At 27.1% G+C, this 16,144-nt stretch overlaps 2 protein-coding genes across 2 annotated transcripts in view; one reads left to right on the plus strand and one right to left on the minus strand.

Annotated features, from left to right (window-relative positions):
- The first annotated feature begins 254 nt into the window (after window positions 1-254).
- Window positions 255-15,923, plus strand: LOC107450182 (transmembrane protein 184C). Its single transcript, XM_043057535.2, has 9 exons — window positions 255-770; window positions 3,769-3,805; window positions 3,896-4,098; window positions 7,022-7,096; window positions 8,666-8,759; window positions 10,999-11,111; window positions 12,740-12,839; window positions 14,683-14,857; window positions 15,652-15,923. Exons 1-9 carry the CDS (start codon window positions 517-519, stop codon window positions 15,858-15,860), a joined length of 1,260 nt encoding a protein of 419 aa, XP_042913469.1. The 5' UTR covers window positions 255-516; the 3' UTR covers window positions 15,861-15,923.
- Window positions 15,924-15,933: 10 nt separating this feature from the next.
- Window positions 15,934-16,144, minus strand: part of LOC139425446 (uncharacterized protein F54H12.2-like) — a 1,228-nt gene continuing 1,017 nt past the window's right edge. The window contains exon 2 of the mRNA XM_071180349.1: window positions 15,934-15,953. Within this exon, the coding sequence (XP_071036450.1) occupies window positions 15,934-15,953 (20 nt within the window). The remainder of the gene's footprint in view (window positions 15,954-16,144) is intronic.

Below are 16,144 nucleotides of genomic sequence, written 5' to 3' on the forward strand. Positions count from 1 at the left end.
TATTTCTAAAATTCAAAGATAAGGAAATAAAATTTTGAAAGAAGTTCTTTTCAAGGTCAACTAGTTTTTTTAATACATATTTATTCAAATGGGTTTTTAAACAAAGTTTCAGTTTAATTAATTCTCCCTAACTATTTTTTTCAAATCTGACTGCAAAGATAGAATTTGTTGTTCATTTTCTATGCGCATTTACATTGTTTACTGGAATATTTTCAACGTTTTCAGTTCTTTCCATATAAAAAGTTGGAAGCCATAATATTACGTCACTGTGACTCATGACAACAGTGAATGTAAACAAACATAGTTATGAGTCTTTCTAAAATTTGTTAGCTATTAGTGCTATTATGCTGTAAAAATTACTTTAAATAAATTTTAGAAATCAGTTTAAGCATGTGCTTTATTTCCTAATTTTGAAGCCAAAAGCTTACACAGCAGTTTTCTTGATGATATTTTATTTTAAGCCATGTATGAGAGCTGTCTCTATTTTTAATATCTTATAAAATTTCATCATAAACTATGTGCACGGGCTGGTTTTTTTCGAGATGGAGACTATGGATTCGTCCAGTTGTGATGTTATCTTATGCTCTGATTATTTTGGTTTTGTTACCTTTCTTTTGTGTCAAACTACAAAAAAATGGAACATCACCCCAAGTTCAAGCATGGTTTACAAGTGGAGTGTTTGTTATGATGGCCCTACCCATTACTTTCTGGGAAATAACACAGCATTTGGTTCACTATAATAAGCCTTATTTGCAAAGATATATCATAAGGTATTAGAAAAAGATAATTAAATTTACTTTTCACCAAAATAATTCCTTAAATAACATATCAATTTCTTATATAGCACCCTTATCTGTGTGGAAATCTGGGGAATATTTTCGTATCCTTATCTACACATTACGAGACAAACTCAACTGTATTAGAACATATTTTTCTTAATTTTATTTAAAGTAAAAAAACTCTTTGTTTTATTAGTTTTCGTGGGCCATTGCTTTAACGTTGCCAAGATTTGGAGATAATTCTGATTCAGATTCCTCTTCTAAGATATTTCTGCATTGGTATCTGTTCATGCAACTACTATTGCCAAGTCACCAAAGTGATTTTAAGCTTACAAAAACTTTAAAAACATATGTCGAGGTTTCACTTGATTAAAAAACTTCACTTGGTCTCAAAAATAAGCAGGTTTAAAAAAAAGTTGACGTGGATATCTGCATATTTTTGTAGCCAAATGAAGTTTTTTTAAAGTGCTATCTTATTGCTATAGTTTCTTGTTATTATTTATTTAATGTTAAGGCTTGCCCGAAGGGGGCTGCGAGTTATACCCTTAGAGTTGGTCTAGTTCTAGGATATTTGTTTTAGTTTCTTGGAACGTTTTTTTCTAGTTTTTAGTTGTAGATGAGGATACATAAATCTTCTTCATGTACAACTATGAAATATCTCCAAAATAACATTTGATTCTATATAATAAACCTACTTTTATAAGAGTTGTATAAGATATCATTAACTAAAAGGGAAAGCCAATTGCTGTTATATTTGTATTGTTATTTACTTAATTTATTATTTGGTAATTACATTTTGTACTCTGCTTAAGAATATGACCTGCCATTACACTGACCTTTCTATTAAAATTATATGACGGATTTTTTAGCAAAATTTTGGCACAAAGTATCACAGCATCTTGCTCTTCTTTGTATTGAATTTGTTCTTCAATATGTATATCATGACTTATTTTTTAGTCTGATCTTCCTTTTTTTTTCCCTCATCTGCACCTAATACTCCACCTAAAATTTCTTTATTGCTTAAATGTTCTGTTTCCTGATCATTTGCATCAAAATTTAACCAGTCATTGGTGTTTTCTTCATCTACATCTACATTTTACTCTCCCTAATCATTTATTAAGAAAATTGTTAAATCAAAAGCAGACATTTCATCTTCAAGAAATTTTTCCAAAGTGTTTTCTACATTAAATATCAAGATTTAAATCAACAATTTCACATTTTATATTAAGAGTACATTTGGCACACAGGTTCACATGTAGTTCACATCCAAGACTCATAACTATCTGAACACACACTGTTTTTTATTAGAAAATCAATTCCTATTATTATTTCATATTTGTACAAAAAACAAAATGATTAATAGTTTAAAGTATGCAACATACATTTTTAATTAAAATACATTTATTTTTGAAAATGTATTCAAAAAGGATTTTTCATTAAAAAAAAAAAACAGTAAAGATCATATGTAATAAAATAATTAATGACACATCGGACATAGCATAAAAAAATCATTCTTGCATTCTTTTTTTATCTTTGATTAAAAAGTAAAAGCATTACAAAAAAAAAATCTTTTAATTTTAAACCTACATTCCAAAGTAATGTTTTGTTTTTAAATTTTTTTTCCTGTTTTCATAAAATTAGCTAGACATAACACAGTAAATAAAAAAAATTAAAATTAAATGAAGAGTTCACATGGTCATTCTTTAAATGCATTACCTCCCGGTTTTGGTGTAGCATTCACACTTTTAAAATATTGCGTGAAGTTTACAGCTCGTCTCACCTATAGATATAACTGCTCCAGATTCAACAACATATTTTAAAAAACTGTAGAGAACTATAAACTGAAATTTGCAAATTTTTGGTTATTTTGCCAAGTCATTTGGTTAAGTCATGAAAGGTTAAATGCAGCATGCAACTCTAAAAAAGTGCCTTTTCAGATAAGCCGTTAAATGATCTAAAAGTAGTAGTTGGTAAAAACCCTATAAATCGAATTTATTAAATAAAGAAACATACATTCAATGACTTCCCCTACAAAATATTTATCCACAGTCCTTAACAAGTTCGCATCTCTATCTCAGCCTTTGGAAAATGTGGAACTCTTTATATTCAATTATAAACAAGTAGATTTATTGCTGCATGCTGTTTTTTCCATCAGTAAAACTTTTTCTCATTTAACCTAAACCTTATAGAAAGTAATTCTAAGAATATATAATTAAAAAAATAATAACATGTAAATATATTTTTCAAGCAAGCAATATTAGAGAAAAAAATGGGAAAATAAAATTTTTTTGAGAACATTTAATCTGAATCTCATTTGGCACCCCCCCTTTCATACCTATTGCCAGCACTGGGAACACCTTGCAATGGAGGAACTATCAACAAAGTAAATGCATTGCTGTAAATAAATTAAATACTAATTCAGTGAGTAATAGTAGCAAGCTATCCACATTTGTTATTGAGCTTATTGGACATAATATATAAAAAAAATTCGATTTTTAAAGAATAGGCAAATGACCTCCTGTTTTGATTAAATAAAGCTGTAAGCTAACAAATATTACTCGTATTATCTTTTCAATTTTTAAAGAAAAAAAAATCGTTTACAGTTGAATTTATAACAAGGGCATATACTAAACAGATGAGAAATTTTTTTTTCACATGTCTCTCCTAAAGAGACTAATTAAAATGTTTGAATGATTGGGTGGTTAAAATTTCCCCTTTCACCTGCTATCTGAATTTCCGGATCCTAGCTCAAATGGTTCAGGAGTTGTGAGAAAATGCATGCACAAACTCTTCCTTTTACAGATATATCTCTGCATTATATACTGTTTAATAGAAGAGACAAAAGCTCTCCTTTTAGAAAAAATGTCAAGAGATATTGTTTTTTTTGTATTCATTTGCTTTATTTTGTAACACTACTTTTGTCTGCACAGTAAAGATATTTTCATGTTCCCTCTAAATTATGACAAACAATTTCCTTTTCTTTTTGTAGAATATTATGGATGGTTCCAATATATGCCCTGAATGCAGTAAGCTTTTCTTCTCTCTCTTTTAAATTGCATTTATCAGAATGTGTACTTTTACATACTTTGAGAATATTTTTTTTATTTTTTTTATAGTGGTTAGCATTGGCTTTTCCAAAAACTGGTATTTATTTGGATGTTCTACGTGAATGTTATGAAGCTTATGTAATTTATAACTTTATGATATTTTTGCTGAATTTTCTGTATTATGAAATGGACATGACATTAATATTAGAGACTCGACCACCAGTTAAATATATATTTCCTCTCTGCTGTTTTCCACCATGTCCTGCTGGAAAGTAAGTCCTTTTTCATTTTTTTCATTATTTATTAAGAAAACCCCTTATGTTCATCACTATTTCTTCTAAAACAAAGGTCATTTGAAAAATATTATTGAGTTTTTTAAAAACAAATTTTTGTGTGTACAATATATAGGCCAGTACCTAAGCAATTGAATACAGAAATTATTAGGAGAAAACTTGAAATGGTTTTAAAAGTTGTAGTTTGAGTCCAATATGGCAGTTTTCTAATTTTGAAATTTGTTCCTTCCCCTTGAGGTTATGAGTAGGTCATAAGGAGAATAAACTTTCATTACTATTTAGACAAGTGAGGTAGGTATTGTTTTTAATGTTAAATTGAATGACAAGAATGAAATTAAGTCAATGGAACTAATAGTTCAGAATTTATAAGGGATTTAGCAAGTAAGAAATATAAAAAAAGTACAACTTCTTGACTATACCTCTTTATGGATCTGAAATACTAAACTAAACAACTAAGGTACAAATTCCTACATATTTTTTTTACGCTGAAGGAAATGAGACAAAAACTGAGTGGAAAGGGATGAATAAATCAAAAGTTATTAAAGATTATGTGTACAAAAAGTACAGTTATACCAGGGCTATCTCCTTCTTGGGCCCTCAGCCCAAGAAGGAGATAGCCCTGGTATAACTGTACTTTTTGGTTAGATATGGTATATGGAAGGAGATATGGTATATATATAATATATGTATATATTAAATATCCTATTCATATGATGAAAATTAAATGAATGAAAATTGGAGAGAAAAAGTATAAAATATATAATTCCAAGTTACCTACCTTGTTCATCTTGAAACATAATTGGGTGCCTGTCTGTATTTCCATTTGATTAGCTTAAATAATTTTTTGTAGAGTATATTTTTTTGTCTCCTCTATATCTTTAAATTTTTTATTTATAGATAGATTTTTGTTCTCCATCTTTGCATGCAAACTAATTAAATACTTGAACCTGTAACCTTTGCTTCTCAACCGGAAAAAAAAAATTCATCTCATCTGTTAATTTATGTAGTTTTATTTCAATTTTCGAAGATCACGACATATCTTCAACTGATTTGCTTTTGGTTTTTTTTTTTGTCTTTCTTGGTTGATGCCAACCGCAGGGTCTGCTTCCGCACTGACTACATGGTAATGTCCCCTTGATAGAGCTACCATGTATGTCTTTACCTCCATTTCAATTTCTATTTTAATGCTTTTTCTTTTTTGATATTTAGGATATTTCCTGTTACAAGCTTTTCGAATTTTCCTGTTGCGGTATTCCCAAGGTGATATTTAGTATGTTATTTCATATTATTGCATTTTGGTTTTATCCTTTGTGGTTCTTTGCTGCGGTAATCTTTTCAGTTTCATGTTAGGCAATATTTTTTTTTGTTTTAGTTTATCTTCAAAATTTTTCTTCTAATATATATGTATATATATATACAAGTGTTGGACAAAATAATGGAATCACTTCTGTTCTAACCCATGTCTTATCTTTCTCAAAAAATACTTAAAGAATTATTTTATGAATTTAGAAGTCTTAGTTTAAGCAATTTCTCATACTTATCAGTGAAGTTAAAAGTTTTGAGAGCTTTGAGAGACCGACAAGAAATTACAAACTTAAAATAGTGTTTTTGAATATCCTTTACCAAAAAATATAGCAGTAAATTTGTTACTCGTGACAATTATTTTGGTTACTATATGCGATAATTGCACAAAATTTCGTAAACCTAGCTTAAATATTTGTGGAGATATGGACAATTTTATAAAAAACTAATTTTTTTGTCTTACATTTTGTACTCTTTAAAAATATTCAATAAAATTAAACAAAATTTTTGGAGCAATTTGAAATTAATTACAAAATTATCGCTTTAAGCTTTAAAATTTGAGAAAAATTTGTTTAAAACTGTGCAAGAAATGTCTAATTGAAATAGTAGTTTTATACTTCACATGCTCAGGAAAATTTAGATTTTTTTTAAAAATTTGTTGTCAATTGTATTTGGTACTTAATAAAAAAAAGGCCGAGTTGAATATCTTTAAAGTGTCAAATGTTTCAAGCAATTTTCTGAATTTTTTTCGTACTTCTTTAAAAGAAGCTCAACATGATAAAGGGTTTTCCACAAATTTTATTTTGTACTATTAAACAAGATTTATTAAAAATGACACTGGTATTGTTGGGGATCATCCCTCACATAAAACTGTTTTTCCATTTGCATGTTTTCTTTCCTTATAGTATCATATTTTGGTGTATGAACGTTTATTGTAAGGTTTGATCATTTGTTACTGAATTTGTCTTATGATACTAAATACTATTTGTAGAATACCCCTTATCATTTTGAACTTTCTTCTAAAAAGTGTAAAAACTACTTAAGTTGCTTTTTAAGATATTCAAATCTGACATTCTGACATCGAATTCTGAAAAAATATGTTAAATTTTTTCTGTGCATGTGTGCTATAAAATAACTACTTTAATGACTTATGTATTGCACAGTCTTCAAATTTTTTTCAAATTTCAAGGCAAAAATTTTGCAATTAATTTTAAATTGCTCTATAAATTTTGTTTCATTATACTGATTATTTTTTAAGTTTAAGCAAAAAAAAAAAAGACAAAAGACAGAAAAATTTGTTTTTTTATTAAAATATTCATATTTCCATAAATATTTAAGCTAGTATGACTTGTGATATTTTGTGCACTTATTGCATATGATAACCAAAATAATTGTTACAATTTAAGAATTTGATTAAATACTTCACTTCAGTATGTAGAATAGAAATTGAAAGTTTTGTACCTCACACAACAACTTTATTTTGTGCTATGTGTGTGATGTTTTGTGTTATTTTAATCACTCTTTAAATTATTTTTATCTTATTTGGATTGTATTAAAGATTATAAATATTTTTCTTTCATTAGTTCGCATTTTTATCTAGGTATTTCATTCAAGCTTGTAAACATGGAATTCTTCAATATACTGTAATCCGTCCCATTACTACATTGATATCATTGTGAGTTTCATTTTTGATATGTTTCAAATTGTTCATATTTACTCATTTAATTGTTTAAATATTAAAATATTCTTAAAAATGCCAAATTTTTTTTCTCTAGTTCTGTGTACAATCTTTAAATTATTATTTCTGACGATAAAAATACTTATCAGAGATAATTTTGGAATGTTTTGGTTTTCAAACTCTATGACTTTCAATAATTTGTTTTCAATAATTTTATTAAGAATGAGTTTGTATTAAAATATTATGAGAAGCGCCTAAAATTTTATTTATTTTCTTTTTTAATTTCATAAAGAACATAAACTGGAGATCTCTATCACTTTATTCAGTGTTTAAATTGTGGTTTATTATCTGTAACCATAGAAATATATATGAATAATTTTAATATTTTTTTTCTAACACCGCGGCTTTTGATCACTCCGGTTTATAATAATTTAATTACTAAATTATTCAACATTTTAAAATTCTGAATAGTGACAAAAATTTTATTCATAAAGTTTTAAAATTATTATTTGAGAATCATTGAAATATTTTATATTTTATTAAAATTTTGATTAATATTTAATATTTTAGGGTAATTTTGTTTTTTTAACGCTGAGGTTTTTAATCACTGAATCTTTAAATTGCTGAAAATTAAAATATTCTAATTAGTGCAAACAGTGTTTTTTTTATTAATTTTTTTAAATAAAACTTTTTACAATTTTTTTATATTTTTGATAAGTTATGTCTCAAAATTATTATATTAAATTTTTAAAGTTATCAGTAGTGATCGTGATATTTTCCTATTTCATATTTATTGTTATCATTAGTGATGATATTGTTGTATTTGATACACCTATGTGTATTATCAGTAATTGGTGACCTGATTAAATCAGAAGTTGGTGTAATTCCTATGTATGGGCAAGCTTGGCTTCATGGTCCCTATAAACAATAAGTACCCTCTCTTTTATTGAAAATAACCTCTCTGCCCCCATATCTGCCAGATAGATATGGGGGCTAACATTGGTAGTTTAATGATGACTCAAAATAAATTACGACCCAAAATCGATCATAAAATAAGTTTGTAAGGATGCTACTTATGCATATCTATCGATATGGCCGTTTTCCTTGTAAACTGTTATGTCTCCTTGCACTTGTTATGTTTTATTTCATAAACATTTTGTCATTAATAAAATAAAAATCATTCAGTTAATTGAAAACAAAAACAAATAATTGAAACTAGATATAGTTAAAAAAAATACAATTTTGAATTTTATCGAATTACCTTAGATTTATTAAGGAAAACAAATTCTGAAAAATTCTGGGATGAACAAAATGACATTTTTATTTAATCAAAAAGAACGTTGTTACTTCAGGTGGATTCCTGAGTTGAAGAAAAATGTTCTGCATTGAGAATCCACACTTTATGAGAGACAACTGTATTCAAATTCTATTTTATAAATTTTTTTAATTTTATATTTTTAAAACTTTGGATTGTGAAATTTGTTGCATTATATTCTTTTAGAATTTAAATTTGTAATTTATATATTTAAAAAAAAAAAAAAACTAATACTTTGCTGACATTTTTAGAATAACTGAAATGTGTGATGTCTATGGAGAGGGAAAGTTTGATCCAAAGTATGCTTATCCATATATTGTGGCAATTAATAATATATCACAATTTGTAAGTATTTTATTATATCATTTGTATGCAGTTGGCTCTTAAAAATCATTATTATTTTAGTCCTTATTATTAGTTTTTCAAGTAATTATATGAGTAGCAAAGGAATAGTGGTTAAGGACTGTCATTGGGAAGGATGAGGTTCTGTCCCCTACGTGGGCTTGAATTTTAACAGGTTTCAAATTGATATGGTTATTCTAATCTGGGAAGTAAAGGTGGCCAGTGCACAATGCCAACCACAATGCCACCGCCATGCAGGTGGTCTTTGAATTGTGAGGCCTTAACTTCCATTAACCACCCGACTGTGGGCGAGATGCTTTCTCATTAGAATAACATATTATTAGTAGCAATATTTTTAGAGGTCAACTTTACAATACTGCTATCTAAACAAATAGGGTACTTTTTCAAATGGTTTTTTATGCTGATTTTGATGAGATCAAATAAAAGCCAATAGAACTATAATTATAAGAATTGCAAACTTTTTGCAAATTATTCATCCAATAGACTTTGATTTTGTCTCATTACATTTAAGGTAAAAAAAAATAGCTTGCTTGTCTAAATAGCAATGACAAAAGTAAAAACAAGTACAAGCCTCACATAGTTCATTTATGTAAAAATCCTTTGCTATTTCTGAACTATTAGTGCTATTGAATATGAGAATTAACATTTGGCACTATTGTTAAATAATCTTTTTGGCACGAAACATTCAACAAGTTCTACAATAACCAAAAAAGTATTTAAGAACTTAAGGAACAAGATTTGTACTTGAGATTGCAATAAAGGCAATTAAATTACTGTTTTACAATTGTTAATTGGTGAATAAGTTAAATTTAGTTTTTGATTACCCTTTATCTCAGTGTATAAGGCAACTTTTCAAACCCCCAAAATTGTATAAAAATCAGGTGGTTGACTTATACACAGGTAATAAAATCGGACATTCATTGATTGCGAGATATTAATACACTGAAAAGAATTAGATAGAGATGAATTACTCTGTATCAATTTACCTTTTCAAAAAACTGTTATTTATAAGTTATGTATGATTAATTTTGCCTTTTCTCACATATTTTATTTACTTAAAGAGATTTTTTTTAGAAACTATACTTTAAATTACATTCAGAAAATAAATTAAGAATAAGAAAAACTAAGATAAATTATTAAAGAGTAATTCAAACAATTTAACACAATGAAAACTTTTAAAATATACTATGAAACTATGAATTTAAAGATTCTAGAAAATCATCTGTCTCAGATACAATAAAGTTTGTAGCGTCACAATAAAGCTCCCTCTATGCAATTGATTCTTCTTCATCTGTATTTGCTGAGTTCCACAAAAAGTCCTCTTCTCTCCTCCCAAAGAATTTGAAAATAAACACTTTTTAAAAGAATTTATAATATCATCTGTATCTACATTTTGCTACACGTTTAATAGGATTTGAAGGTAGTATCCATAGAGAAGAATGTGAAACATTTTTAATTAAGGAAAATTTTGTAGTCTTAATAAATTCTTTCATGTTTTTTAAATTTAGAAATTTTCTACTTTGTAATCAAAAATAGGTGGTCTATCTATACGCAGGGATATATGGTAGCTATAATAATTTTTATGATGTAAAACTGAGTACAGTTAAAATAGTTATTACAAAACTAATTAAAATTGCAACAAATTATAAGGAACCAACTTTTTGCTAATAAAATAGATAATTTGTTGTAATTTTTTATATAATACTAATTTACTTTATATATTAATAATTATTACTTAATAATGTTTAATGATTATATTGCTTTATATTATTTTTATATATTAATAATTTATTCTATATTTTTGAAAGGGATTAGGCTAAATAATATCTTTAGCGAGAAGCACTTAAATAGTTTTTATAGTAACTAAAAACTAAATAAGAGAAAAAAAACTTGTTCGAGGATGAAATTGCAATGGTTACCCAGCAAAATGAAGTTATAATTTTATCCCAATAGAATCAGAAATTAAATGTGTGGAACCAAATTTTGTTAATAGAATAAAAATTTTAGGATCTTTTAATTGTATAATTTTTAATTTTGTGTTATAAATATGCTAATTGTCATAAAATAAAAATTATTTCAAACCAATCATAAGAGTTATATAGTGGCAGTGGAAACTGTCTAGAGTGGAATATTTTTTGAAATGTTGTATTCAGTTTTTTTCATTTTAGAACTTATCAATGCATGGCTATATTTTTCATTTTCCCATCATATCTGTCTTTAGGTAGCAATGTACTCTCTAGTTCTATTTTATCAAGCCAATAAAAATGAGTTAGCACCAATGAAACCCATTGCCAAATTTCTTTGCATCAAAGCTGTGGTGTTTTTTTCATTTTTGTAAGTATTAATCCAAGTTTTTTATTCTATATTTTTAAAACTAATGTACATCTATAATTGTTTATATCATCAAAGTAATCTTACAAACATTACAAAATGCAATTAGCAACGTTGTAATGTCTAAATGCTTCGTATAAAGAAATACCCCAGCTAGTTTAGTGAGAATTATTTGAAGAAATTAAGAATGATACTTCGCTAAAATTGGGAGCCTATTTTAATGTTCAAATTATTAAACTTTGCATATAGATGAGATCTTGTTTGTGCCTTTTTTATATATGTATAATTATGTGGTGATTTACCAGGGAGCTGAGCTCTCACATTACTTTTCATAAGCAAGTAATTAGCATATGTTTTTATTTTCATACAATTTTAATAATTATTTTGAACATTAATTGCTGGCATCGATGTTTTGTAAATCAGATAGTTGGATTAATATGACCAGGTGTTCGACTTTTTTTTCCTTTTTCGGATAACAGATAAAATCACTTGGTTCTTCAGCCAGAATATTGCGTGCAGAAAGTTCATTGAAATTGTGGAATGATAGAGATTCATAAGCCATTTTGTCTTTCTACTTACATGAGCGAAAGCTGATAAATTTTTATGTGGTCTTTGATGTCAAATAAGGAACGGTCTTTTATTCTTTCTTACCCAGTATCTTGCTGTTTTGAAACAATTTTTGATATACAGACCAAGACCAATAAACTTCGTATTCTGTGAATACTTGAAGCAAGAAGTAACTTTGAATCTTAAGATAATGTTACCAATTCATCACGGTTGTTACACATGATTGCCCAAGTGATGTAGTGTACTGTTATGTATGTATTGATACCTAAGGGCTGATATAAGTCACTGTGCTTCATTGTGTTATGTTCATCTTGCCATGTTCTAATTTTTGTTATTCTGCTAACTACAACAAATTGTATGTTTGAGCCTGCAATGAACTTAATTTTATTTATCTCCTGATTTTTGAGCTAGTTGGGTTTAACGTCACGGATTTGNAAAAAAAAAAAAAAAAAAAAAAAAAAAAAAAAAAAAAAAACAGTTGCATGTTATTCTACCGAATAAAAAAAAACTGTTGAAATGAAATAGTGTTAAAATTTTTAGAAATCACTGCAAAAAATTACGAATTCTTTTATGATTAATAATATTATTGATTTTATGATAAATGATAATAGAAAAAATATTCCTAATAATTTCTGCTTGGAAATAAAAAGTTTTGTTTTAGAAGTTGGTGTAAAATTATTTTAAAAATATTAGAAAATGATTTTTGCATTGTAAACTAGTTTCCTCATTGTATGTTTACATGGTTTTTAAAGAAACCATTCTTTGGTCTAGTTTAAAAATATTAGGAATTGCTTTCTGCACTTTAATTAATTATTAAAATGATTAATTTTTCTCTCAGTATATTTTTTCATTGCCACTTTAATTTTCATGATTTTACCTAATTTTAAAAGAAAAATAAATGCAACTACATGTTTAAATTTGAAGTTAATAGGTAAGTAAATAATATTTTAAATAATACTTAAAACATTGATGATTAGTTTTCTAAAATTCCCAATAATTTATTTACTAAAATGTACAATTCATTTTTATAAATTTTTTATATTTATTATTTTTTCTATTTTTAGCCAATCTGTAATTATTGCTATTTTAACTTATGTGGGTGTGATAACCGAATCCTTCACCACTCCTGGTGCAGATGTCGCAGAAGTGGGTAGAAGTTTGCAGGTAACTATTAATTAAGCTCTTACTAATGATAATTTACTATATTTTAAACCTTACTATACTAAAAAAAAAATTCGAAGAATCAATAAGAATATTGCATAAGGAGTTTTTTTAATATTTGTAAGTTTTCAGAAAATTTGTGTGTAAGTAAATTTATCATTGTTTTATCAATTTGTTTGGTTTTTTTATATATATTTTCATTAACACATTTTTCTTTTTTGTTAAATTGGAAATAAATGTTTCATCCGTATATTGTACAGTTATTGAAATAAGAATTTGAATATCATTTGCAATTATTTGTTTATCATACTTAAAATTAATTTTTTGTTTATTACATCTAGCAGTCTGTAATTTTAGGAATGAATTGAGTCAGGTTCTGCCACATATATTTCAGAAACATTATTAATTTTTGAATAATGTACTGTAATAAAGTGTAATTCAATATTTTTATTTGTCTTCTACTTACATTTAGATAAATCCAATTAATACTATTAAAAGTAAATAATATAGCCTCATCTTACAGACACAGTTCATTCAAATAGGATTTCATAAAATAAATTGCTACACAATCTAAAAAAACAGAAATGAATATGGACCAATTTGCAATCATAGAATGTATTGAGTTTTGATTTTAAAGCAAGAGGAAAATAATTGCACGGCAATCATTAAGGTGGTTTGAAATTTTGTTTGTGAATCAAACATTAAACTAATTGCTTAGCAATTATAAGAGTTGGAAGCGATTGAAAAGTATAAAGTAGTAATATTAATAGTAACATATGTAGTAGCAAATATACAGAATAGTTGTAGTATTAGTTAAAAATTATTAATAACATTTTGGTTTTTCAACATCTAATAACCAGTTGTGGGGTTTTTCTGAATTTGGACTTTGATAGGATTTTATTTTTAATTCTTAAATTTCTAAACTTTGGAAAAAAAATTGAAGAATAAATCTCTAGGAAATTTCAGAGCAAATTTAAATATATGTATTCAGAGAGCCAGATATTGTGAAATTCATAAAAATAAATTGAATGAACTGGGCAGCTCACATTTTCAGAAGGAATGATGACTCAAATTTAAAGAAAATCCTATTACACAAACCCCTAATGAACAGGAAAAGAGGTAGACCCAGGCTGAGATTTAGTTGAGACTGATTTCCTTACTCTAAAGGAGAAAAACTGGCGAACAAGTGTCAAAAGTAGAGAGAAGTGGATTCGAATTCAAAGGAAGGCACTGGGCTGTCTAGCCAGATATGATGATGATACCAATATTTAAAATTGCTCTAAAATTTTCTAAAGATAATAATAAAAGAATATGGTGTGTTAAATGTCTTTTTTTTTCTACATTATTTTAATGTTGTAAAAAAGTCATGCAATACTAGATCAAGTGTATCTGGCAATGTTTTATTTTTACTCCGAATGTGACAGACACTTTATGGGCAATAATGCAACTCTACATTGTGAATGAAACATTCAAAATAGGTTCAATGTACATTAAGCTGACTTTCAATTCCTTCCCCGGATGCTACGAAACCCTGAATTTAATACAATAGAAAATATGTATAGCATTTTGGAAAAGCATCTCGGATGGCCTTCTTCCATTTAATTTACCAAGATCTTTAAATCTGCATACACAATTACATGGTATTATCTGGACATAAATGCAATCCAGACCCTTGTAAAATCAATGCTCTCATGAATACGGGCTGTTCTTTGTGCAACGAAAGGTCCAATAAATATTAATCTAAAGTTTCTAATTCATTGACCTCTGTGTGTATTTTTAATTTTCACATATGCATCTTTTTTAGATGTTAATCTTTTGTTTTTTAAAATAAAAATCTCTTTTCTAGAACTTTCTGATTTGTATTGAAATGTTCATGGCATCTGTAGCTCATTACTATGCATTCTCTCATAAACCCTATGTTGACATGGCAGCTCAGCAAGTGCCTTGTTGTTTATCATTCATGAGTATGTGGGATGTTTCTGATGTTACACAGGATGTTTCTGATCATCTACGTCATGTTGGTGAGATATTTAATACTACTATTTAGTTTTACATTTAATTTCATATTCCCTAGTTAATATTTCATTAGATACTAATACAATCAAAAAAATTATCTATTTACGCAAGTTTAAAGTTCCGTGTCGGGAGCACGATAGGTCTTAAAGGTAAACTAAGGCCAATATATGTTTCTTACTATGCCACAAAATTCTTTTCCTTTTTCAGTATTCATATTTTTATTAATATTGCCAGCCTAGACAGTCACTATGAATAAGTAAATCATAAAAATACTTTAAATATGTAAAAATATTAAAAAATGCACGCTATTGAAAATAATAAGAAAAAACTCAATCTGGAAAACAATCAACTCCAAGTAGTTCCAAAGTTATTGGCTGCCTTTTTTAGTATTGCTAAAGTTATACTTATTTTTTATGACTCTTACAATTTTTTCTTTGTGATTATGGTGTTGATCTAATCAAAAATTGTGCAAACATGAAAAAACTTAGAACTGTACCCATTTTCCCAATGGGTAATCTCCTATTGTAATATTACCTTAAGTTCATAGGTATATTAACTTCAGGATATTATAGGTATATTAGTATAAGCTGACTCCTAAATCAGTGATAAAAACAACAACCTTCCATAAGTTTGTGTACTCATTGTTTAGTACATCCTGTTTGACACTGAAGAGTTTTTAACAGAAATTTCTTGAACTTTAAGTTTTTTAAAATTATTTTTAAAGTATGGTATAAAAGAATAATTGTTTTAAAAAATACACACTTTTGGTCCCTATAAATATTAATAAAATCATCAACAGGTAAAACAGTGAAAATGTCTGTCTCTGGAAGACATTTAGCGATGAACGAAGAGGAGAAGCAACTGCTGGTTCCAAACCATGAAATGGAAAACCCATCTGCAAGTTCAACTAATTATAATACATTAGGTGTGAATCCTCCTTCAAGACCAAAAGCAAAGAATTCATACTATGAAGAGGCTGAAGATCTTAGCCATGAAGTAGAAACATAATGTATAATTCATTTTTGTACATATTTTATAATTAGTTTATTAAATATTTATTTCTAAAATAAATGTTTTATGTTCATTTATGCAGTGATGGGTCTAAAAATTAGAAGGTGCTGATGAACGAAAAATTTCAAAACGTTTTTTTTTCTTTCATTATTTCTATACTTGCCCAGTTTTATCAAACTAGTAAGTATACTAAAAACCAGTTGGATAAAACTAGGTATTAGCATAGAACTTACAAAAAATAATTAATTTGCCTCAAAAATATACTACACATTTTTTTGAGC

Source organism: Parasteatoda tepidariorum, chromosome 4 (genome assembly GCF_043381705.1).
Source record: "Parasteatoda tepidariorum isolate YZ-2023 chromosome 4, CAS_Ptep_4.0, whole genome shotgun sequence".
NCBI lineage: Eukaryota > Metazoa > Arthropoda > Arachnida > Araneae > Theridiidae > Parasteatoda > Parasteatoda tepidariorum.